This window comes from Ranitomeya imitator, chromosome 1 (genome assembly GCF_032444005.1).
Source record: "Ranitomeya imitator isolate aRanImi1 chromosome 1, aRanImi1.pri, whole genome shotgun sequence".
Taxonomy (NCBI): domain Eukaryota; kingdom Metazoa; phylum Chordata; class Amphibia; order Anura; family Dendrobatidae; genus Ranitomeya; species Ranitomeya imitator.
In genome coordinates, this window is record NC_091282.1 from 1,247,700,780 (window position 1) to 1,247,727,252 (window position 26,473).

The 26,473-nt window shown below is 44.0% G+C and overlaps 1 protein-coding gene across 1 annotated transcript; it reads right to left on the reverse strand.

Annotated features, from left to right (window-relative positions):
* Window positions 1-589: 589 nt before the first annotated feature.
* On the reverse strand, window positions 590-19,386 carry LOC138657408 (vomeronasal type-2 receptor 26-like). The gene is made up of 5 exons (XM_069745177.1): window positions 19,339-19,386; window positions 18,460-19,275; window positions 7,967-7,993; window positions 3,710-3,833; window positions 590-1,515 (listed from the first exon to the last, which is right to left on the reverse strand). Exons 1-5 carry the CDS (start codon window positions 19,384-19,386, stop codon window positions 590-592), a joined length of 1,941 nt encoding a protein of 646 aa, XP_069601278.1.
* Between the last annotated feature and the right edge of the window lie 7,087 nt (window positions 19,387-26,473).

A 26,473-nucleotide genomic window follows, 5' to 3' on the forward strand; every position in this document is an offset into this window, starting at 1 on the left:
TAAAGAATAAAAATAAAAAATATGGATATACTCACCCCTCCGACAAACCCTGGCTGTCACCGCTGCAAGCGTCCGCCTCCGTTCCTGAGAATGCAGTGAGTGAAGGACCTTCGATGATGTCATGGTCACATGAGCAGTCAGGTGACCGGTCACCTGACCGCGACGTCATCGAAGGTCCTTCACTCACTGCATTCTTAGGAACGGAGGCGGACGCTCGCAGCGGTGACAGCCAGGGGCCATCGGAGGGGTGAGTATATCCATATTTTTTATTTTTATTCTTTATTTTTGACATGAATATGGATCCCAGGGCCTGAAGGAGAGTTTCCCCTCCTTCAGACCCTGGGAACCATCCAGGATACCTTCCGATATTTGTGTCCCATTGACTTGCATTGGTATCGGGTATCGGTATCCGATATCCGATATTTATGGGATATCGCCTTGAATATCGGAAGGTATCGCTCAACACTATTGATTACACATAACAAAATTCAAAACAAGACCTAAAACGAAAAAGAATTGATGGGCCATTATGAAAATAAAGAAACTTCACATTGGAAATATCTGAATACATTACATTGCTAAACATGATTTATGTGGTTAGATTTTCTCCTCCATATTTAGGCTTTTTTAACAAATTGTCCTTGGAATTTAAGTCTGGTCTCAGGATAATAATATAACATTTAGGGTAAAATATACAGGCCAAAATGCCAACACTTGAAGACAATATAGCAAATATCTCTACAAGAACTGAACTTTTTCCAGTTACACTTAAATATGCCGGAATAAAAGCCACCCAGACGCTGCAGACAACCAACATGCTGAATGTGATGTATTTAGCTTCATTAAAGCTATCTGGCAAATTTCTCGCCAGAAAAGCAACCGAGAAGCTCACTGCAGCAAGAACACCAATATAACCCAGAATTATGGAAAATGCTACTATTGAGCCTTCATTACACTGAAGAATAATTTTGTCCACATACAAGTCAAAGTTGTTTTCTGGAAATGGCGGAACAGTAGATAACCAGATAATGCAAAGTACAACTTGGGTAAATGAACAAACAAAGACTAAACAGTTGGTGATTTTTACTCCAATAAATTTTCGACACTTGCTCCCAGGTTTGGTGGCTTTGAAGGCAGAGTAGACCATAATTGTCTTAGCCAGAATAGAAGAGATGGCTACTGAGAAGATGATCCCAAATAAAGTCTGACGAAGCATACACGTGAGTCTTGTAGGACGACCAAGGAACAAAAATATACAGAGGAAGCTTAACATAATGGAGACAAGTAGGAGGAAGCTTAAGCTTTGGTTAGATGCTTTTACGACTGGTGTATCTCTACATAAAGTGAAGATTCCTAAGATAAATGAAGTTTTGAGGAAAAGAAAAATAACAATGAGAGTTATTATAAGAGTTATTGTGTCGTTGATATATGATAAAAATTCTGTCTCCTTTGGCGCACATTGATTGTTGTCATTTGGCCACTGGTCTCTTGGACACCGGATGCATGATCGATTGTCTAGAAGAAGGATATAAAAAAAAACAAGATAAAAGATAAAATCTATAAAAGTGCAGTGAGAATTATTTTCCATAGATTTTAGTTTTGATACTGGGTAAAACTAGAGATCCTTAGCTAAGGCTATTTCTGTTTACTAGAGGATCTGACAATGTGGAGATTTGCAACTTCTGCCGGAGAGAAAAAAAAGTTGGGTCATTTTGCCAGGTTAAGCCTTTCAAATTAAATACATGGAATCAATGGCAGTAAGATGTGACTTGATATGCCATCAGGGTCTGTCGTTAGAAAACCACAAGTGCTAATTAATATTACTTGAAATAGTAAATAAATGAGTCTGAAATTTACAGTTACATCTACAGTCCTCTATAATATAAGACGTCGGGTAATGCGATCCCTAGTCTGACAACGAGTCCAGTACGTGCGCCCAAGTGTAGGACGAAAGACATGCGGTAGTGTATCTAGAGTCCGACAGGCTCTGGTGCAAAATTTAGTTATGAGCCCACTCCAGTATGTTCATCAAATGTACGGGCCCCTCTAGTGTTCTTGATCCTATAAAACATGTGGTCACTCACCCCATTTAAAACATGACAATAAGATAATTTTCTAAGTAGTACTTCTAAGTAGTAGTCATACTGCTACCAAATAACAAACATCACATATTGTTACAGAACAGGCGCACTATAACAAAACTACATACAATGAGCATATATTATCCCCCTATAGTGTCTGAGCATAAACACCATCCTTTTACTGAAAAATCTATTAAAGCAAGACCAATGTACCAAGAAGATTACATACAATGGATAAATACCACCGCACCATGACCGGTGCACATATCCAGGGCCGGTTATTCTTCTTATAGATAGATGCCTCTGCATTACTAACCTCTGGCCTGCATGTCAGTGACTATAAAAAAGCTGACACAAATCCCACAAATATTACCCCACTTGCCACCGCACCAGGGCAAGTAGGAAGAGCAGGGTAAAATGCCAGTATTTTCTTGGGCGGCTGCCAGCTGCTATTTTTAGGCTGTGCGGACCAATATTTATGGCCCCTTACCAGCCTTAGAATACCAGCCCCCAGCTGACTGCTTTAGCTTGGATCATTGTCAAAAATGGGAGGGACCCCACATAGGTTTTTAAAAGTATTTATTTAAATAATTTAAAAAATAACATCTTTGAGTCACCTCTCTTTTTGTTAACCAGCCATGATAAAGCTGACAGCTGAGAGTTTAAGCCCGCAGCTGTAAGTTTTTTCTGCTCTGTTTATCAAAAATAGAAGAGATCCCATGTCATTTAAAAAAAAAAAATATTTATCTATAGCGCTATCGCCAGATGTTATCAGTGACAGCAGGCGTAGGCTGATGGGAGTAGTGCTCTGTCATTAGCCGACGCCTGTGACCGGCGGCAAACTTTTTCCAACTGTCACAGCTGCTGGCATATGCTTTCATAGAGAGCATGAGAACAGAAGTTCTCTGATCAGTGAAAATAATCTTACTGCCAATCAGAGCTGCCAGTGTTTCTCGCGCTGTCATGCAAATAACAGTGTGGGAAACACCAATGTTTGGGCTTCCGAACCAAACAGTAGAACTGACTTCATGGAGAAGTCCGTGTTCGGGATCCGTGCCCAAAGCCTAAGTGTTTAGAATGGACCCCAAACGTTAGTGTTAGTGTTCTGTTTCAACCACCTCTACTCGTTACCTATCATTTCTCCAATAACAAGCAGCGTTATCTTCCTGCTGCATAGCTCATGCAAGGTGGTGGTGCAGCACATGGCAGTAATTTCAGCATCAGCTGCTGGCCTCTGTTAGGCCCGCGGCTTGTACAGTTATTACAGTGGAGAGTGCTTTCTGTGCGGCTGTACATTTCAACTGAATGTGCATATAGGATGCGTGTTCAGCAGAAAACTCCACTGTAGTTAGTTGGCCCCCAGGTCCTCTTCTAGGACCGTGACCATGTCCCCGAAACTCCCTGATGACATCTTTACCTGCAAATTCTCTTCAAACAGATGTCTAACCCTTTCCAGCCAACAGCACAACTACAAATGTAAAATAACCAGTTATGCACAAAAGGATGGTTGTCAAATAAATGTCAGATAGTATAAAAAGCTGATAAAATGAAAAAATGACTGTGTAAAATTTACTGATTCCTATAACGTAATATAAGCAAATTCTCCTTGAATGAAAAGTAATTATTACCCGTCTCATTAGATATTTCCCCATCAGAACACTGCAGACATTCGAAGCAGCACTTATGGCTTCCGTTCATTAGGATCCTTCGATAACCTGCTGGACAGTCCTCAGTGCACTTAGAGACTGGAATCTAAAACATAAATGATTACTTTTTTTTAATACAATATAAGTGTTCTTATATTGCGGAAGATAAAAAATAAAACATTAAATATATCATAGAAAGAGCAACATGCGGCAACACTCACCGAGCCTGTGGTAGGAATTCGACTTTATTGAAGCATCTTTGTAACAATCTTCGCGGCACGGGGGAGTAGGGAAAGAAGAGGTGTGAGCAGGGAAGGAACGACGGCCGTTTCACGCCAAAGCCGGCGCTTGCAAAGATGCTTCAATAAAGTCGAGTTCCTACCACAGGCTCGGTGAGTGTTGCCGCGTGTTTCTCTTTCTATGATATATTTCATGCACTGTTTTCTAACGCGAGCACCTCCTGAGTACGTCAGTTCTAGTGGCCAACTGCACACCGGGTTCCAACACGGGCTGGGCGGCTTGGTTTTTTCTTCTCCCGTTAAAACATTAATTATCTGAAACATTTTTTCAATGTATTCAGCTTCGTTCATTGCTGACATTTGGCAAATTGCAAGAGCGGCTATGCGCAGTCCAGTGGTGGGAGTCAAGTGTCACTTCCCCCAGTGATTACATACTGATGATATATGGATAGTTCATTAATATGTACGGTACATCTTGGGCAATTCCTTTTAAAAAGCAACATACTTTAAAATGTAACTGTCACTGTTTAAAAGTTTCGATATATGACATGTTCTGCACAGTGCTGCTAATCGATGGTGGTCCGGGTCCTAAATAGAAAGTCTTTGAATAGGTATATAGCTCTATGAGAGTGAATTATGGACCCACAGAGTTAATATTGAACCCGTGTACTTTATGTGTGTGTAGCTGACACAAGAACTGTGAACTTGAGAGAAAGATTTTGACAGATTGGCGAGAGTCTCAGGACCCAAATCCCCACCAATCAGTAGCACTCCACAGTACCTGTAATACAGTCATGGCCAAAAGTGTTGTCACCCTTGAAACCATTATTAGTACATGGATACAGCACCCAAGCGACCATCAGTACATGAATATATCACTAGGCCCACCATCTGTACATGAATATGCAGTCATGGCCAAAAGTGTTGGCACCATTGAAATTGTTGCAGAACGGTCCACCAGTGAATAATTCAGCCACCATTTGCCAGGAAAGATGCGGACTAAGCTTGCAAGACGGGGAGATGACATATGACGTACGTAATACATTACATGTCATTAAGGGGTTAAGTTTGGTAGAGACCATTTCCAGGATTATTATTTGTGTATTTATTAAGCCAGCTTCTAAAATCTGACTTTTGCCTTTTAGTAAAATATACAAATTTGAAGATCTTTAAGTATTTTGAATGTTCAACCAAATACATTAAAGTAATCATTTATGAACAGAGATTATAATACTGACCTTCTCATTTTTCCAAAATATTATGTTAGACTGTATGAAAAGCTGATCTTCTTCTTGCACAGATAGATTAAATCTTCCAACATGTTTTAAAGTAAACTGAGATTGAAACAATATTTTAAAATTATAAATGTGATAGTACGAGGTCATTTCTCCTTTGTCATTAAAGTAAATTTCTTTTCCCTTCAAATCTTGGAAATTTACTTTTCTTAAAAAATGCTGAAATAAATGAAACAAATAAGAATAGGGAAAATAAACTTGGGAAATAAAAGAACACTGTTGGATATTAAGATTTTAGATTTTAAAGGCGTCTGTTCAATACGTGAGTATTTATGAAGTAAGTGTCACCACTGTGGGATACATCACAATTTCTGTAGTTACCTGTTTGAAAAAAAAAGCTTTTCTATATTAATGGGAATTGTGCCATACTATTGGCCATTTCTACCTTAGGCTCATGTCAAATGCAGTTTTGCTACTTCACTGGTTATTCTACTATACCTTTAGTTTATGAACCTTTTGGTTGACAAATTATTTCAAAAAAATATGTATTTAAAACACATCAGAAAAATATACAGAAAAAAAAGATTTCAAAGGCCCCGTTCCCCAACAAAATATCAAATCTTCATAAAATTATTACTACTTTATCATGAAAAGCCAACCGATATATCCATATGTAGTCATGTGACCAGGATTAGACTACAAGGAGTTCTAAATCGTTATGCAAAATGGATTTATGTGTCATAAAGATGTAATTTTTTTCCCATAATCTCATGGATGGTTTATGTTCAGAGCTTTTTAGATCAGTGAAATCAATGTCAAACCCCTGTGACAAATACTTTGCCATGTGCCCAATTAGAGGAAAACTACTTAAGGAAGATGTTCCACATTATTAAGCAGTCCACAGTTTTCAAGCAATAGGGGAAAGAAAAAGGATCTCTCTGTTAGGAGTCGAGTTTCCTCTGCTGCACAGGGGGAATCTCGATCCGTGTCTGCTGCGGTCTCCCATTCTGCTTCGGCCGCAGTGGGCTCTGCTCAGCGGAGGCGTCGCTCCCAGCGTCTCACTGAGACTGATTCTGTGCAGGTGGTTACTGCTGCCTTTTCTGGCTCTCCTGTTGTACCCTGCACTGATCTGCGGCGAGCGGGCTTCTCTGGGACTAAGTCCTTATTTGCACACACTGAGCATGCCCAGGGCAAGATCTCCCGTTGGAGATCGAGGATCACATGCTCAGGCACTGCAGCACATCCCATTGGTCCTTTTGGCAGGTCCTGAAAGGGCAAAACTTCTGTAGCTGTTTCCTGTGCTGCAGCTATATAAACTGCGCATGACCACACGGCCATGCGCTAGTATTGTCTTGATATTATGTGTGTGTGTAGATGGATGTATGTCGATGGATGAAAGCTCCTAAGTATCCCTCCCTAGAGTTGTTGACTGCTCGCGGATGATGGTAGCTTTCTAGCGCCCGACTAGCCATCTGCATATAACACACATCACAGCGTCCTGTTGCTGTGCCCGCCAGTACGGCGCCGTGCACTTCCTCTGCGCTTTCCTTACCCAAGCCTGGGTGGTTAGTGGCGTCCGTCCGTGCGGCACCGCACGCACTCTCGTGCCTATAGATTCTATTTTATAAGTTTCCTTACACACCCAGTTGCAGTGCTGTGCCAGCAAGTGTCTAATCGGACTTCAATCCTGTGTAGGGGTTGAGTTCGCTGACTTCTTGCTCGCGCTCTATGTGTGGTACTGCGGTCCTGTGACACAACAGGATCGCTTCCTTCACGCAGGGTGAAGTTAACCCATGTGTGTATACTTAGTACCGCCATATAGTCCGTCTTACTAGCAGCAGGGTCTTTTACCTGCACGGTGGACCTCGGACTGCGAACACACCTAGTTTCATATCATCTATACTTGGTGCGTTCCGCCGGTCCTTAACATAATACTAGCGCCAAGGTCTGGCTAGTAATGACGGACGATCAGCATTTACAGCGGTACATCCAGCAGCTGGAGGGAAGGTTGGCAGCTCTTGAGCGTTCAACCTCAGCTGTGGATGTTACTGCTGTCGCTGTTCAGGCTGCAAGTGTGGCTGCAGCTACCTTGTCCACTGCCGCCCCTGTACCGACGCTATCTCGCCTCCCGCTACCAGAGAAATTTTCTGGTGACAGTAAGTTCTGTAGGGGTTTCGTGAGTCAGTGCTCAATAGATCTCGAGCTTCTGGCCTCTCGTTTCCCTACAGAGCGGGCTAAGGTGGGCTTTATCATATCTTTACTGTCGGACAGGGCGTTGCAGTGGGCTACGCCGCTGTGGGAGCGTGGCGATCATGTGGTGCAGAGTGCTCCGTTATTCCTGAGCACTCTGAAACAGGTCTTTTTAGGACCTCGTGTCACCCATGATATGGCGCTCCAACTGTTGGCATTGACTCAGGGCTCGTCCTTGGTCAGCCATTTTGCCGTCCGCTTCCGCACTCTAGCATCTGAGCTGGAGTGGTCGGATAAACCTCTTATTCCTATATTTTGGAGGGGGCTGGCTGACCACGTTAAGGACGCCCTGGCCACTAGGGAGATTCCCGCCACACTGGAAGAATTAATAACAGTGTCTACTCGTATTGACCTCCGTTTTCACGAGCGGAGGTTAGAGCGAGCCCAGTGTAGGCAGAGGTTTTGGCTGGCTCCCACCTTCGCCAAACCTTTGGAATCTCCAGTCCAGGCTCCTGAGTCCCATGAACCTAAGGTAGTGTCTCGAGCGGGATCTAAGTCCCGGACCGCTCGTGCACTCCAGGTTTGCCATGTTTGCCAACAGTCAGGACATCTTGCCACCAGAAATGAGGAAACGTCAGCGTCTAGTGGTAGTAGGTGGCGGTGCACTAGACACGGCGACGTTTGCCTCCAAATTGTCCTTTAAGGGGACAATAACTTTTGGCTCATCCTCCCACTCAGTAGAGCTCTGCGTGGATTCTGGGGCGGAAGGCAATTTCATGTCTTCTGCCTTCGCCCAGCGTCACGCAATACCCCTGGTTATGCTATCTCAACCAGTAACGGTACGAGTGGTGAATGGGTCGACACTCCCCGCACAGATAACACATCAGACCATCCCTGTTACTCTGTCCATGTCGCCATACCATCAGGAGATTTTTTCTCTGCTCATCATTCCCGAGGGGATTGATGAGGTCCTGTTGGGGATACCTTGGTTACGGTTCCACTCTCCTCACATCGAGTGGTCCTCAGGCAGAATTCTGGGATGGGGTGAATCATGTGGGGGTAGGTGTTACCGAGAGTGTGTTCAGGTTGCTACTACTGAGGTACCCGCAGATCTTTCCTCTCTCCCCAAGCAATACTGGTCTTATGCAGACGTGTTCTCCAAAAAGGCGGCGGAGACCCTTCCGCCCCATCGCCCTTATGACTGTCCTATCGATCTCTTGCCTGGTGCAGAGCCTCCCCGGGGTCGAGTTTATCCATTATCTCTCCCGGAGACGGAGTCCATGTCTCAGTACATTCAAGAGAATCTGGCAAGAGGGTTCATCAGGAAGTCAGTGTCACCTGCTGGGGCAGGGTTCTTCTTCGTGCAGAAGAAGAATGGGAAACTACGTCCATGCATAGACTATAGGGGTCTTAACGCTATCACCGTTAAGAACAAGTATCCTTTGCCCTTGATATCTGAGCTCTTTGATAGGCTTCGGGGAGCTAGAGTGTTTACTAAATTAGATCTGCGGGGTGCTTACAACCTGATTCGCATCCGTGAGGGGGACAAATGGAAAACGGCGTTTAACACCAGAGATGGGCATTATGAGTATCTGGTGATGCCCTTCGGGCTCTGTAATGCCCCAGCCGTTTTCCAAGACTTTGTCAACTACATCTTCCGGGATATGCTTTCCACCTCGGTTGTAGTCTATCTGGATGATATTCTCATCTTTTCTCCAGATATTGACTCCCACCGGAGAGATGTTGGCAGAGTCTTCGACCTCTTACGGGCAAACTCTCTCTATGCAAAGTTGGAGAAGTGTATGTTTGAGCAGGAGTCTTTACCGTTCCTGGGCTATATCATCTCCGCCCAGGGATTGGCTATGGATCCTGCGAAACTACAGGCTGTGATGAACTGGCAAGAGCCCCATTCTCTTAAGGCGGTGCAGCGCTTTATGGGGTTCATTAATTATTACCGCCAGTTCATTCCCCACTTCTCAACTCTGGTAGCTCCCTTGGTGGCCCTCACCAAGAAGGGAGCGAGTCCCAAATTGTGGTCGGAAGAGGTCTCCAAGGCCTTCACTTCTGTTAAGTCTCATTTTGCTATCGCTCCCATCTTACATCGCCCCGATGTGGATAAGCCATTCCTAATGGAGGTGGATGCCTCATCCGTTGGTGCTGGAGCAGTCCTCTATCAAAAGGACGCTCAAGGTCGGAAGCATCCATGCTTCTTTTTCTCTAAGACCTTCACATCAGTGGAGAGAAATTACTCCATCGGGGATAGGGAGTTGCTAGCAATGAAGTTGGCCTTTTCAGAGTGGAGACATCTTCTGGAAGGTGCACGGTTTCCCTTCCAGGTTTTCACGGACCACAAAAATTTGGTGTATTTACACACAGCCCAGCGGCTGAATTCTCGTCAGGCCAGATGGTCCTTATTTTTCTCCCGGTTCCATTTTACTCTGCATTATCTCGCCGGGGAGAAGAATATTCGTGCCGACGCTCTCTCTCGCTCCCTTATGTCAACTAAGGAGGAGGAAGTGGAGCCTCGGCTTATTGTCCCTTCTGAGAGCCTGAGAACCGTCGCGCCGGTTTCGCTAGAGTCTGTGCCTCCGGGCAAGACTTTTGTGCCCATTAATTTGCGACCGGAGGTTCTCTCTTGGGCTCATTCGTCCAGGGTGGGTGGACACTTTGGGACAAAAAGGACATCTGAGCTACTGGCGAGGACGTACTGGTGGCCGCATATGGTCCGGGATGTCAGGGATTATATTCAGGCGTGTGTCTCCTGCACCAAAAATAAATCTCCGCGTCAAAGGCCAGCTGGGTTGCTCTATCCCTTGCCGGTGGCAGATAGACCCTGGGAGATGGTCGGGATGGACTTTGTCGTGGGTTTACCCAAGTCTCGCGGCTGTACCATCATTTGGGTCATCACCGATCATTTCTCAAAAATGGTGCATTTGGTGCTGCTACCACGGTTACCTTCTGCACGGGCCTTGGCAGCGTTGTTCATTAAACACATCTTCCGCCTACATGGTATGCCTGACAAAATTGTCAGTGAGTGGGGTCCCCAGTTTGCGTCTCAGTTCTGGAGAGAGCTTTGTCGTCTTCTCAGTATCGAGTTGAATCTCTCTTCCGCTTATCATCCCGAGACGAATGGGTTGGTAAAGAGGGCCAACCAGACCTTGGTCACATACCTGCGACATTTTGTTTCAGCCAGGCAGGATGACTGGGCATCCTTGCTATCATGGGCAGAGTTTGTGCTGAACAACGCTGTAGCCGACTCCACTGGACAAACCCCATTCCTTCTCAACTATGGTCAGCATCCACGGGTACCTGTGCCTATGCCCTGTCTTCTGCAGACTCCAGGGTGGCAGACTGGGCTGTGGAGGCACGGGATATTTGGGACCGCACTCAGGATGCCATTCGGGCCTCTAAGGAGAGAATAAGGTCCTCCGCCGATGCTCATTGGCGCCCCGCTCCGACCTTTGCTCCTGGCGACTTGGTGTGGCTCTCCGCCCATAACATCAGGCTGCGAGTTGAGTCCACTAAGTTTGCTCCTCGCTACTTGGGCCCCTTCAAGGTCCTCAAACAGGTTAATCCTGTGGTCTACCGTCTGGCCCTTCCTCCACGCCTTGGTATCACCGACACCTTTCATGTATCCCTCCTTAAGCCCGTATACATGTCCCGGTTTTCTGAGTCATCTGCCGAGACATCGGGTTCGTCTACGGACGATTTTGAGGTGAACGCTATCTTGGGGTGCAAGGTGGTACGTGGCAAAAATTTTTTTTGGGTGGACTGGAAGGGTTACGGCCCTGAGGATAGGTCCTGGGAGTCTGCTGAGCACATTCGGGCTCCGCAGCTTATTGCTGCCTTCGAGCGTAGCGAGGCCCAAGGAGGGGGGGGCCCTAGGAGGGGGGTGATGTTAGGAGTCGAGTTTCCTCTGCTGCACAGGGGGAATTTTGATTGGTGTCTGCTGCAGTCTCCCATTCTGCTTCGGCCGCAGTGGGCTCTGCTCAGCGGAGGCGTCACTCCCAGCATCTTGCTGGGACTGATTCTGTGCAAAGGGTTACTGCTGCTTTTTCTGGCTCTCCTGTTGTACCTTGCGCTGATCTGCGGCGAGCGGGCTTCTCTGGGACTAAGTCCTTATTTGCACACACTGAGCATGCCCAGGGCAAGATCTCCCGTTGGAGATCGAGGGTCACATGCTCAGGTACTGCAGCACATCCCATTGGTCCTTTTGGCAGGTCCTGAAAGGGCAAAACTTCTGTAGCTGTTTCCTGTGCTGCAGCTATATAAACTGCGCATGACCGCACGGCCATGCGCTAGTATTGTCTTGTAAATATGTATGTGTGTAGATGGATGTATGTCGATGGATGAAAGCTCCTAAGTATCCCTCCCTAGAGTTGTTGACTGCTCGCGGATGATGGTAGCTATCTAGCGCCCGACTAGCCATCTGCATGTAACACACATCACAGCGTCCTGTTGCTGTGCCCGCCAGTACGGCGCCGTGCGTTTCCTCTGCGCTTTCCTTACCCAAGCCTGGGTGGTAAGTGGCGTCCGTCAGTGCGGCACCGCACGCACTCTCGTGCCTATAGATTCTATTTTATAAGTTTCCTTACACACCCAGTTGCAGTGTTGTGCCAGCAAGTGTCTAATCGGACTTCAATCCTGTATAGGGGTTGAGTTCGCTGACTTCTTGCTCGCGCTCTATATGCGGTACTGCGGTCCTGTGACGCAACAGGATCGCTTCCTTCACGCAGGGTGAAGTTAACCCATGTGTGTATACTTAGTACCGCCATATAGTCCGTCTTACTAGCAGCAGGGTCTTTTACCTGCACGGTGGACCTCGGACTGCGAACGCACCTAGTTTCATATTATCTATACTTGGTGCGTTCCGCCGGTCCGTAACACTCTCTGCTGCCAAAAGTGTCAAATAGTGTAATGCCGAGGGCAAGGTATGAAAATAGGTATTTTGTGAAACTTTCAGGGTGATCATTGTACTGGGAAGAGATTTTGTGGCTTATACAAAGCACGGGCAGGTTTGTGCAGATGAAAGCATAATAAAGAAGGTTCCCACCAGGCAAATTCATCGAATTAAGAGAGCAGCTTCTAATTACCATTACAAAGCAGCAAACAGGTATATGAAGCTGCTGGCGCTTCTGGAGTCCTGTGTGTGTGTATCTCAAGGTTTAGGATGCTCCAGGTGTTTGCAGTTGTGCGTAAACCTACTATGAAGCTACCCTTAAACAGTGCTCACAAACAAAAATGTTTGCAGTATTCTCAGACATGCATTATACTAATTGTTAAACAGTCTTGTCTACTGATAATGGCGTGTAACATTTGATGGTCTAGATGGATGGAGTAGTGGATGGTTGGTGGATGGCCACCATGTCCTAAGAAGGCTGCAAAGTCTGCAAATAGGTGGAATAGTCATGTTTTGGGCTGGAGTCATATGGAGCGAGCTGGTAAGTAGTCAGATGCTGGGATGTGCTTGTCATGGTCAGGCTAGTATTAGTCCGGCCCCTGCTGAGCTTGATACAGCACATATTGCAAATTAATGTTTTTGTCTTCTGCACTTTTAGTAAATAACCACTGGACTGGGGAACACCTAACCCTAGGCCCAGGATCTGGTCATGTGTAGGTGCTCTGGGGAACAGTTGACTACCTTCTCACTTCCTCTTCTTGCCTGTTACAGTGATGCTGATCCTTCACCCTATGTGCTGCTGTGCTCGCTCTGCATGCCACCTTTCCAGGTTGGGTCAGTGACTTCATAATCCACCACCTCATCTTTTACTTCCTCACTCTGGTCATCCTCCTGACTTGTTGACTTAACATAATGTGTTGGCAACTTTATCTCATCATCATCCTACTCTTGAGACAGTAATTGCCATTCCCCATAGTCGGCTTCTTCTGACAATGACTGCTGAAATATGTATTTGACATGGCACATGAGCTCCTAATACTCCTCTGGAAACTTGCAGAGTGAGAAGCCTGAATCAATAAATGGAAAGGTAGAGAGCTCCTCAGTGTCCAAGTGTGGGGTCATTTTTCTCATGGGAACTCGTCATTATGGGAGGAAGGAGGATCATGGTGAGAATTATGGGGTTCAAACTCCTGGATAGTCAGACTGGAACGTTTGGAAGACAAGGTGCTGCTGTGAAGCAGACAGGAAGTACTATCTCCAATCAACCCGACCACCTGTTCACACTATTCCTGCTTCAAGAGTGGCGTCCTGTGCCCCACTGCAAAGTGGGATAGGAAGCTAGATATCATCGACAAGCATGTTTGTTGTGCTCATTTTCACCTGTCCCACGGCCTCCACCTCTGTGTACACCGTCAGCAGCATGTCCACTTTCCTGTCCCTTTCAACTCACCTTGTGCATTTTAAATGATGTACACAGCTAAGAGTGGTATTATTAGAGAATAGAATCTATTTCAATTGGCCCTGAAAGAAATTTTGGGTATCATTGATTAATCACACTAATCATGCAAAAATGGAAACTGTTTTCCCTACCTTGGGTTTTATGCTGGCTGTGTTAGTTCTTTATTTTTGACTATTTAAAACACAGCAAACATACACAAATTATGCCGTACCAGGCAATTTTGTCAAACCGAAGTAAATAGTAAGGAGGAAACCATAGAAGATCCTAGATGACCCTACTTCACCCTAATTCGCCCCTTCCTTGCCGTCGAGGTTGGCACTCTAACTTGGTTGCAAAGTGGCACCACTCATCACTGACTAACCCTAAATACTCCCTAAGAAACCCAGGCTGCTCAAATAACAAAAAGGGGCCCAAAGTACCAACGATATCACTAATTCCTTTATGAGTTAAATTGCCCCCAAAATAGCAACCAGTTCTTGATGGGACCGAGGTGTTCAGGGGAAGATAAGAGAAGGTTAAGAGTAGGGACTGTAAATATGATGAAAGCAAAGGAGGGTGCCCCCTTATTGTACTAACCATGCAGTTTTGAACCAAAACTTTGGAATCCGTATCCTCAATACCATTAACATAACAGAAAAAAAAAATATTCAATATAATTAAACAACAGATATCCAGAAACAATAAAATGAGATGATTTAAGGATGCTAATGGGGTTGGGACTCATATATCTCACCCTCCAGTATCCCTAGTCCATTGTCTCTACTTTGCTGTGGAGGTTGGCACCCTAACCTTGTACGCAAAATTTTGCCCCCGCTCAATGATGGCTTACCCTCACTTCCCCTAAGTACTATACCATTCCTATTCTCTACCAAAAAAAACATTAATCGTGGAGGTGGGGTTAAAAAGTGGAAGGGGTAAGAAAAAAGTGTGTAAAGGTGTAAAGGGCAGTGTGGTAGCTCAGTGGTTAGCCTTGCAGCGCTGGGGTCCTGGGTTCAAATCCCACCAAGGACATCTGCAAGAAGTTTATATGTTCTCCCCGTGTTTGCGCGGGCTTCCTCCCACGTTCTAAAGACATACTGATTAGGGCTCACAATCTAGATTCCCTATCGGGACAGTTACAATAATGTTTACAAAGCTCTGTAGAATTAATGGTGCTATATAAATGAGTAAAATAAATAAATAAAGGGTTAATGCTTTAAAGAATGAAGCCTTGTAACACACCTCACACCCCAGGGGTATGGAGCACATGGTGTCAGGGCAATAAACGTCTGGCAAAGTGCTATAATGTCAGAAAAGAAATCAGGGGTTAATTCATTTTTTTTCTATGTTAATTCTTACTAATTAGCTAGTTGCGGTATTGCATGCAATGTTTTTGTCGCAAGGCATTTTGGGAAAGGTTCCAATTGGTTGTGCCTGAGGTGAGATCAGCCTTCTGCGAATGATGCAATTTTCCAGAATGTGAAAAGGAAGCTGGCAATTTTTGTTTTTTACATTTTGCGCAAATGCAATGGTAAAGTTTTCAAATTCCAAAGGACATCAGAATTTTGTAGAATTCAACAAAAATTTGATTAGCATGCAAAAATTTGTTGGCATTAGTGTCGAGCAAGTCTACCGTAATTGAAATCTGAATCTGCAGTTTGTGTGAATTTAGAAAAAAAAGCGCCTGTCCTGCTGCTTTGCTCCACTATAGTTCTTTCTTTTCATTGTTGCCATCTTCTACATATTCTAGAGCTCGAACAACCAAAGAAGAATGCAGTCACTGAATCCACTAAAAGAATATCTTTATTACAAAACAATTAACATACAAAGAACCAAATAAATAGTGCAAATGGGACCAGCAGATGACAAAATATATGCCACAGGCAACATACAAGAGCAGTCACCCAAGGTACGGTGAACCCAGCAAAGGTCCAGAACCACCCAGCGGCGTAATAGAGCACACATAGCCTCATGCCAACCACCCACTATTCATAGAAATATCAGCAGTGCTGCCATAGAAGGCTAAATAGTATCACGAGTAGTGCACAGAAATATAAAGAGAGGCATGTGGACACAGTAATCCACTGTGCATATTACCTGCTGCGATGGGTCCGGACCAGCGCGGGGGACACCGAGACACCCCGCGGTGTACCCCACGCTGGTCCGGACCCATCGCAGCAGGTAATATGCACTGCTGATATTTCTATGAATAGTGGGTGGTTGGCATGAGGCTATGTGTGCTCTTTTACGCCGCTGGGTGGTTCTGGACCTTTGCTGGGTTCACCGTACCTTGGGTGACTGCTCTTGTATGTTGCCTGTGGCATGTATTTTGTCATCTGCTGGTCCCATTTGCACTATTTATTTGGTTCTTTGTATGTTATTTTAATTGTTTTGTAATAAAGATATTCTTTTAGTGGATTCAGTGACTGCATTCTTCTTTGGTTGTTCTAGTATAGTTTTGGCAGTTATCCATATTGTCCATGGATGGTGGGTGTGTGTTCAGTAATATATACCATCGTGTGTAATATAGCACTCTTTCACACCACCAATGATGCTTATTAGAATACTTTTGTATATTCTAGAGCTCGGCATCTTCTGCAGTTCTTGCTTGAATTGGCCACAAAATTATGACATTATGACCTAGTCAAAGCAGAGACGCCAATGATGCTGAGTGACTGGACAAAAGTAAATAGATCAAAACCATATGTGTTTTCATTTTTTAAACCCTTCTTAGCACTTTATAGAGTAGATTGTTTGCTGGTCAACCATCCATTTGCTGGATTCATGTGATCAAATTACAGAAAAAGTAAAATTGAGGAGCATTAAAAATCACTTGTGAAGTTTGAGATACTTATTTCTAGTTAGCACATTCTTGTGGTTTGGGCATTTTACACACCCACAATATTGAATGTAGACTTGTGTGATATGTGTGAGCTCTCCACAACTAAGGCTATGTTCACATGGAGTCTTTTTGAATGTTTAAAACCACAAGGTATTGAAGAAGAAACCGTTCCAGGAAACTCTTCTTTTTAGGTCAGTTTTACAGATAACATGAAGCTTGTTTGAAGCATTTCCTGAAGCTGTTTTAAAAGTTGTATTCAACTTTTTTTGTCCTAATGCGATACCAGATTGAAGATTTTCTTCAAAATCCATTTCAAAGAAAGTACTTGCATTTCCAAATATCTTCGGAAAAAAAAGCTCATAAATCTATGATTATAAAATGAATAGGAGATTGCATTTTGACTAGAAATGAAAAGTAAGAATTGTTCAAGTATTTTTGAAGAAAACGTCGAAGAGGATTTACTAAAAAATAAATTCTCAAAAATTGTGCGAAGATAACCTTACAGATTTTCCCGATTTCCTTTTGTTTGCAATTGGTTTCTAAATCTTCTTTTAAAATCATTTTTGTGCACATACAACCGACATGGAAATAAAAGGTATTACTATTTGATGAATAAGATGAACTGCATAGTAGTTTGCTTAGCGTAAGATTAACAAAACCTTTGAAATTCAAAGTCAAATATTTCCCCATAATTTGATTCATGGCGAATCAATTTGAAGCAAATAAAAAAATTCTCCAACTGCCCTGGGACGATATGTAAACTCTGACATCTCTAGGACTGTGTCCAATTAATCTCTAGCACTTTAGTGAAAACACAGTGAACGTAATAACAAAACAATCTCAACATATATGGCTATAGGTAAATGGATAGTAATGTTCTTTTGTTTATTCAGTTTTCTGTGTCTTTCTCTCCATTTCTTTACAGCTAAGCATGGAGATGTTACATGGATGCTGCATTCCCTGCATTTGCTTTTATACATGCTATTAAAATTTCTCCAAATTGACTGTGTTATATCACATTATATGATCACTGTAAGGCACTATAAGGAAGCCGGCCAGCTGTGCCTTAGGTCATGTGAGCCTTTTTGTGGCTGATATAATTTTAATGTCATGGTATAAGACATGGTTCATGTCCTGCTCTCTCAGGGTTAATGTTGCTTGCCTCTCTTTGGATATTGGATCACACTGCAGACTAGGATTCCTTGTCAGCTATACTTTCATTTAGTCTGTGTGCCTGACCCCTTGAGTGTGTGCTCAGTTTGCATTTGCTTGCTTTGCACTCTGAGCGTTACTTTGCTTGTTTGTTCTTCTGGTTTTCTGACCTTTGGCTCCCTTTCTGACTATTCCTCTGAATTATCCCTTGGTTATCATTATCTCCTGGTTTTGATCTTGGCATGCTTAACTACTCTCCAGTGTATATTGTATACTCTGCACCCCGGCATCTGGCTCCGCCCTTGACCACCTCCTTCCCTGTCACATGGTTCAGGTCCTGTTTGCCACCTGGTGAGTTCCACACTGCTCTGCTCTCAGCTCCCTTGCTGCGGTGTGTAGCTCTTCCCGCAGCAGTATACCCGGGAGTCGTGATGATTAGGAATGTGTAAAATGGATGTGGCCATTTTGTGATTCACTTGAGTTAAATAATTTTTTTTTTAATTCATTGGGTTAAATGAAACTCTAAAAAAATTATCCAAATTTGATTTGCATCAAATTGACCCTATCATCTCTATTAGGAAGTAATATTATTGTGATAGATTCCATTTATGGTTCTTGTGTATCTACTTTCTGAAAAAATATGGATATTGGTTTAATTAGTAAAAGTCTTTTATATTTTCTGACTTTCGCAAAAGAAAAGTGTCCAATACACCTGAAAGGAAAAAGGATAAATTACCTTCAACATGTATTTACAATTAAATTGTCTTGGCCAATGAAGAAGGCCTTCATGTAGCGCATGAGCCAAGGCATAGACAGCGGTATATACAAGGTAGGTGGTTCTGAATGTTTCAGTGTAGTAATGATTGCTGCCAATTTTTGTTAATTTCATTGTCTTGTTGCAATTCTTAAGTTTGTGTCGATAATAATTCTCAGCAAAGATTTTTAGGATGGGGTTTGAAGGTTTACAGCTCAGGAATACCATTAGAATATGTTCAAGTAAAGGATCATTTGGACGATTTTCAAGACTAATATCTTCTAAAAAGGTTTTTAGTTGTGGGATCTTTAAATTTGGTGCTGAAAATATGAGGCTTCTATCACATGATGCTTTATGTTTTACTGATGAAAGAATGTGAATATTTGACCCCGCTGGTATAATCAGAGTCTTCTCCTTTCCGGAAATGCTTTGTTTTTCAATAAATTTCACAGTGAGAAATGAAATTGTGCCACAAAGTACAATAATGTTTGAGGTTGATTTTTGAAATATCCTTCTGTTACTTTCATTCATGTTTTCTTCATTTGTGAAATAATCAGTTTTCATTTTTATAATAAACTCAATGCAAATATTATAAACTTCTGCCTGTTTCATTAACTCCTGACTTTGTGTGTAACCTCCATCATCATCAGAGGCAAGAACGCCAATCCATGTCCAATCATAATGTTTGAGAAGTTTAACTATTGCCAGAAATTGAGTTTGATCACTGGGAAGAGTTTGGAAGAAGGATGGATACATCTGCTTATTGGATAAAAGAGGATTTGTGGCACCATAGCTGATCTAGAGAAATAAAACAGCAATTATGCGCAACAAAATAGAATTGAATGTTAACCCCTTCCTGACCTTTGACGCCACGTAGGCGTCATGAAAGTCGGTGCCAATCTGACCCATGACGCCTATGTGGCGTCATGGAAAGATCGCGTCCCTGCAGATCGGGTGAAAGGGTTAACTCCAATTTCACCCGATCTGCAGGGACAGGGGTATTGGTAGTACAGCCCAAGGGGGGTGGCTTCAACACCCCCCCCCCCCCACCGTGGCTACGATCGCTCTGATTGGCTGTTGAAAGTGAAACTGCCAATCAGAGCGATTTGTAATATTTCACCTATTAAAACTGGTGAAATATTACAATCCAGCCATGGCCGATGCTGCAATACCATCGGCCATGGCTGGAAACACTGGTCTGCCCCCCCCACCCCACCGATCGCCCCCCCAAGCTACCGATCGCCCCTCCAAGCCACCGCTCTGTCCTGTACACTGCTCCGCTCCCCTCCGTCCTCCTGTCCGCTCCCCCGTGCTCTTGTCCGCTCCCCCCATGTTCCAATCCCACCCCATGTGCTCTGATCCAACCCTCCTGCACTCCGATCCACCCCTCCATGCTCCGATCCACCCCCCCGTGCTCCAATCCACCCCCCATGCTCCGATCTACCCCCCCGTGCTCCAATCCACCCCACCGTGCTCCGATCCACCCCCCCATGCTCCGATCCACCCCCCCATGCTCCTCCTCACCCCATCATACTTACCGAGCCTCCCGGGGTGTGTCCGTCTTCTCCATGGGCTCCACCATCTTCCAAAATGGCGGGCGCATGCGCAGTGCGCCCGCCGAATTTGTCGGCCGGCAGATTCGTTCCAATGTGCATTTTGATCATTGTGATAAAACCTATCACAGTGATCAAAATAAAAAAATAGTAAATGACCCCTCATTTGTCACCCCCATAGGTAGGGACAATAATAAAATAAAGAATTTTTTTTTTTCCACTAAGGTTAGAATTAGGGTTAGGGTTTCGGTATGTGCACACGTATTCTGGTCCTCTGTAGATTTTTCCGCTACGGATTTGATAAATCCACAGTGCTAAACCGCTGCGGATTTATGGCGGATTTCCCGCGGTTTTTCTGCGCATTTCACTGCGCTTTTACAACTGCGATTTTCTATTGGAGCAGTTGTAAAACCGCTGCGGAATCCGCAGAAAGAAGTGACATGCTGCTGAATGTAAACCGCTGCGTTTCCGTGCAGTTTTTCTGCAGCATGTGTACAGCGATTTTTGTTTCCCATAGGTTTACATTGAACTGTAAACTCATGGGAAACTGCTGTGGATCCGCAGCGTTTTCCGCAGTGTGTGCACATACCTTTAGAATTAGGCTATGTGCACATGGTGCGGATTTGGCTGCGGATCCGCAGCAGTTTGGCCGGTGCGGATTCGCAGCAGTGTTCCATCAGGTTTACAGTTCCATGTGCACCTATGGAAAAGCAAATCCGCTGTGCCCATGGTGCGGAAAATACCGCGTGGAAACGCTGCGTTGTATTTTCCGCAGCATGTCAATTCTTTGTGCGGATTCCGCAGCGTTTTACACTTGTTCCTCAATAGGAATCCGCAGGTAAAATCCGCACAAAAAACACTGGAAATCCGCGGTAAATCCGCAGGTAAAATGCAGTGCCTTTTACCCGCGGATTTTTCAAAAATGGTGCTGAAAAATCTCACACGAATATGAACGTGGGCACATAGCTTTAGGGTTAGGGTTGGAATTAGGGTTGTGGTTAGGGTTGTGATTAGGGTTATGGCTACAGTTGGGATTAGGGTTAGGGGTTTGTTGGGGTTAGTGTTGGAGGTAGAATTGAGGGGTTTCCACTGTTTAGGCACATCAGGGGTCTCCAAACGCAACATGGCGCCACCATTGATTCCAGCCAATCTTGTATTCAAAAAGTCAAATGGTGCTCCCTCACTTCCGAGCCCCGACGTGTGCCCAAACAGTGGTTTACCCCCACATATGGGGTACCAGCATACTCAGGACAAACTGCACAACAATTACTGGGGTCCAATTTCTCCTGTAACCCTTGGGAAAATAAAAGATTCGGGGCTAAAAAATTATTTTTGAGGAAAGAAAACGTATTTATTATTTTCACGGCTCTGCGTTATAAACTTCTATGAAGCACTTGGGGGTTCAAAGTGCTCACCACATATCTAGATAAGTTCCTTGGGGGTCTAGTTTCCAAAATGGGGTCACTTGTGGGGGATTTCTACTGTTTAGCCACATCAGGGGCTCTGCAAATGCAACATGACGCCCGCAGAGCATTCCATCAAAGTCTGCATTTCAAAACGTCACTACTTCACTTCCGAGCCCCGGCATGTGCCCAAACAGTAGTTTACCCCCACATATGGGGTATCACCGTACTCAGGAGAAACTGGAAAACAAATATTGGGGTCAAATTTCTCCTGTTACCCTTGGGAAATTTAAAAAATTCTGGGCTAAATAATTATTTTTGAGGAAAGAAAACATATTTATTATTTTCACGGCTCTGCGTTATAAACTTCTGTGAAGCACTTGGGGGTTCAAAGTGCTCACCACACATCTAGATAAGTTCCTTTCAGGGTCTAGTTTCCAAAATGGGGTCACTTGTCAGGGGTTTTTACTGTTTAGCCATATCAGGGGCTCTGCAAATGCAACGTGACGCCTGCAGAGCATTCCATCAAAGTCTGCATTTCAAAACGTCACTACTTCACTTCCGAGCCCAGGCATGTGCCCAAACAGTGGTTTACCCCCACATGTGGGGTATCAGCATACTAAGGAGAAACTGGAAAACAACTTTTGGGGTCAAATTTCTCCTGTTACCCTTGGGAAAATAAAAAATTGCAGGCTAAAAAATCATTTTTGAGAAAATAATGTTTTATTTTTTATTTTCATGGCTCTGCGTTATAAACTTCTGTGAAGCACTTGGGGGTTCAAAGTGCTCACCACACATCTAGATAAGTTCCTTTCGGGGTCTAGTTTCCAAAATGGGGTCACTTGTGGGGGGTTTCTACTGTTTAGCCACATCAGGGGCTCTGCTAATGCAACGTGACGCCTGCAAAGCATTCCATCAAAGTCTGCATTTCAAAACGTCACTACTTCACTTCCGAGCCCAGGCATGTGCCCAAACAGTGGTTTACCCCCACATATGGGGTATCAAGTTACTTAGGAGAAACTGGGCAACAAATATTGGGGTCTAATTTCTCCTGTTACCCTTGGGAAAATTAAAAATTGCAGGCTAAAAAATCATTTTTGAGAAAAGATTTTGTTTATTTTATTTTCATGGCTTTGCGTTATAAACTTCTGTGAAGCACTTGGGGGTTTAAAGTCCTCACCACACATCTAGATTAGTTCCTTTGGGGGTCTAGTTTCCAAAATGGGGTCATTTGTGGGGGATCTCCAATGTTTAGGCAAACAGGGGCTCTCCAAACGTGACATGGTGTCCGCTAATGATTAAAGCTAATTTTCCATTTAAAAAGCCAAATGGCGTGCCTTCCCTTCCGAGCCCTGCCGTGCGCCCAAACAGTGGTTTACCCCCACATATATCAGCGTATTCATAACAAACTGAACAAAAACATTTGGGGTCCAAATTCTCCTATTACCCTTGGCAAAATAGGAAATTGCAGGCTAAAAATCATTTTTGAGGAAAGAAAAATTATTTTTTATTTTCATGGCTCTGCGTTATAAACTTCTGTGAAGCACCTGGGAGTTTAAAGTGCTCAATATGCATCTAGATAAGTTCCTTGGGGGGCCTAGTTTCGAAAATTGGGTCACTTGTGGGGGAGCTCCAATGTTTAGGCACAGAGGGGCTCTCCAAACGCGACTTGGTGTCCGCTAACAATTGGAGCTAATTTTCCATTCAAAAAGTCAAATGGCGCGCCTTCCCTTCCGAGCCCTGCCGTGTGCCGAAACAGTGGTTTACCCCCACATATGAGGTATTGGCGTACTCGGGAGAAAATGCCCAACAAATTTTAGGATCCATTTTATCCTATTGCCCATGTGAAAATGAAAAAATTGAGGCGAAAAGAATTTTTTTGCGAAAAGAAAGTACTTTTTCATTTTACGGATCAATTTGTGAAGCACCTGAGGGTTTAAAGTGCTCACTAGGCATCTAGATAAGTTCTATGGGGGGTCCAGTTTCCAAAATGGGGTCACTTGTGGGGGAGCTCCAATGTTTAGGCACACAGGGGCTCTCCAAACACGACATGGTGTCCGCTAACGATGGAGATAATTTTTCATTCAAAAAGTCAAATGGCGCTCCTTCCCTTCCGAGCCTTACCATGTGCCCAAACAGTGGTTTACGCCCACATATGAGGTATCGTGCTCAGGAGAAATTGCCCAACAAATTGTCGGATCTATTTTATCCTGTTGCCCATGCGAAAATGAAAAAAAAATTTTGTGAAAAAAAAGTACTTTATCATTTTTGCGGATCAATTTGTGAAGCACCTGGGGGTTTACAGTGCTCACTATGCATCTAGATAAGTTCCTCGGGGCGTCTAGTTTCCAAAATAGGGTCACTTGTGGGGGAGCTCCTATTTCTAGGCACACGGGGGCTCTCCAAACGTGACATGGTGTCCGCTAAAGAGTGGAGCCAATTTTTCATTCAAAAAGTCAAATGGTGCTCCTTCCCTTCCAAGCCCTGCTGTGCGCCCAAACAGTGGTTTACCCCCACATATGAGGAATCAGCGTACTCAGGACAAATTGGACAACAACTTTCGTGGTTCAGTTTCTCCTTTTACTATTGGGAAAATAAAAAAATTGTTGCTAAAAGATCATTTTTGTGACTAAAAAGTTAAATGTTCATTTTTTCCTTCCATGTTGCTTCTGCTGCTGTGAAGCACCTGAAGGGTTAATAAACTTCTTGAATGTGGTTTTGAGCACGTTGAGCGGTGCAGTTTTTAGAATGGTGTCACTTTTGGGTATTTTCAGCCATATAGACCCCTCAAACTGACTTCAAATATGAGGTGGTCCCTAAAAAAAATGGTTTTGTAAATTTCGTTGTAAAAATGAGAAATCGCTGGTCAAATTTTAACCCTTATAACTTCCTAGCAAAAAAAAATTTTGTTTCCAAAATTGTGCTGATGTAAAGTATACATGTGGGAAATGTTATTTATTAACTATTTTGTGTCACATAACTCTCTGGTTTAACAGAATAAAAATCCAAAATGTGAAAATTGCAAAATTTTCAAAATTTTCGCCAAATTTCCATTTTTATCACAAATAAACGCAGAATTTATTGACCTAAATTTACCACTATCATGAAGCCCAATATGTCACGAAAAAACGTTCTCAGAACTGCTAGGATCCGTTGAAGCGTTCCTGAGTTATTACCTCATAAAGGGACACTGGTCAGAATTGCAAAAAACGGCAAGGTCATTAAGGTCAAAATAGGCTGGGTCATGAAGGGGTTAAATTAAATGTACAAAGACCTCAAACCCTAAGTATATATATACTCCGGTCCGTGTCATTAGCAAGCACACTGGAGGTCTCCACACCTCCAGTCACAGACACAGAATGAGACACTCGGTCTCTATTTTATCTCCTAAACCACGCCCCTAGGGTGACAATATGGGAGCAATAATTCCCACCCATCTCTTTTGACTGCTCGTAAAATCCAGCCGTGGAATGGCTTAATAACTCTTTTAGCACTATAAGTGCTGGAGCATGCTTTCCAAGCTAACATCACTGAATCTATCAACCATGATGATACATATCTCCCCTCAAGGACATGCCCGGCGGCCATCTTAAATACCTCCCCCTATGCCCAAAGCCGGGTGGTATTAGGTTTGTGCTATCAAACAGTGGACTTTCGACAGAGCCTTAGCATTGCCATGCAGTTTCCTTGGCCTATGCATCACATGGAAGTTAAAATCCTGAAGTGCTAGGAACCACCTGGTAACCTGGATATTGTTCCCCTTCTTCTCCCTCAACCACTTCAGTGATGCATGGACTGACACTATTCGAACTTCCTGCCTAAGACGTAGTACCTTAGAGTGTCCAATGTCCACTTTATGGCTAAACATTTCTTCTCCACTATGGAGTAATTGGTCTTGCAGGATGCCAGCTTTCAACTCAGATACATTATGGGGTGCTCATCCCTGTTCAACTCTTGTGATAAGACTGCACCCAGTTTGACATCTAATGCATCCGTCTAGACCATAATCTCCTTGGAGAAATCCAGTGCTACCAGCACTGGCTGTTTACACAAGGCTAGCTTAATTTCCTGGTAGGCTGTCTTAGCCTCTGGAGTCATAGCCGACTTTGTCCCTTTGAGGAGGTCCATCAGAGAGGTAGCTATCATGGCAAATTTAGGGATAAATCAAAGGTAATAGCCCACAATGCCCAGGAACGGTCTCACCTGCTTCTTTGAGAGGGGTTGTGGCCACCTCTGGATTGCCTCATCTTTATTTATTTTTACAGTTGTGTTCAAAAGTTTACATACCCCAGCAGAACTTTTGATTTCCTGGCCTTTTTATTAGAGAATATTAATGATAATGAGTCGCCCGCCAGGGCCGTGGGGTACTTGGTACCCGGTCCGGTACTTAAAGGGGATGTCACGGTGGTGGCAACTTGGTCCGTTGCCCTGTTAGCCCATGTTAAAGGGATTAGTCTTTAAAGGGGTTTTGAATAAAGTTTGTGTTTGTGACTTCACCTGTGGTATTCGGTCAGTGGGGACCAACGCTGCTTAAAGGGGTCCTCTGAGGTGATGTAACAGCAGCTAGATGGTATAACTTCCCACAGGTGAAGTTGGGTACCTAAGCTCCCGGTGTGTAGCTGGTGATGGTGGGTAGTGTATTGAGAAACAGAGGACACAGGTTTGCAGTCTATTTACCTGGTTGACTGGAGACTTCAGGCATCCACAGTCCAGGACACCAGATCACAGGTAGAGGCAGGATCTGGCCACCTTGGAAGCAAGTTTAGAGTCCCCTTTACCAGGTGGAGTTAGAAGCCTTCTTACCAGCGCTTTGTGGTAGTCCCTTGTTGCCTGTGGCTTCTATCAAGGTCCTCACAATTTTCTCTGTCCTCCTTAAAGGTGGGACACAAACTCGTATGACAGGTGACTTAAGCCTTTTCAAAGGGTCTCTATCACGACCCGGGCTCTATGTGCCACTGTGTCTCCTAGGTATTAGGGCAGATATGTGTAGTCCAGCTGTCATGCTGGTTTCTGCTGTGCCTCCTAGAGTCCGACACAACC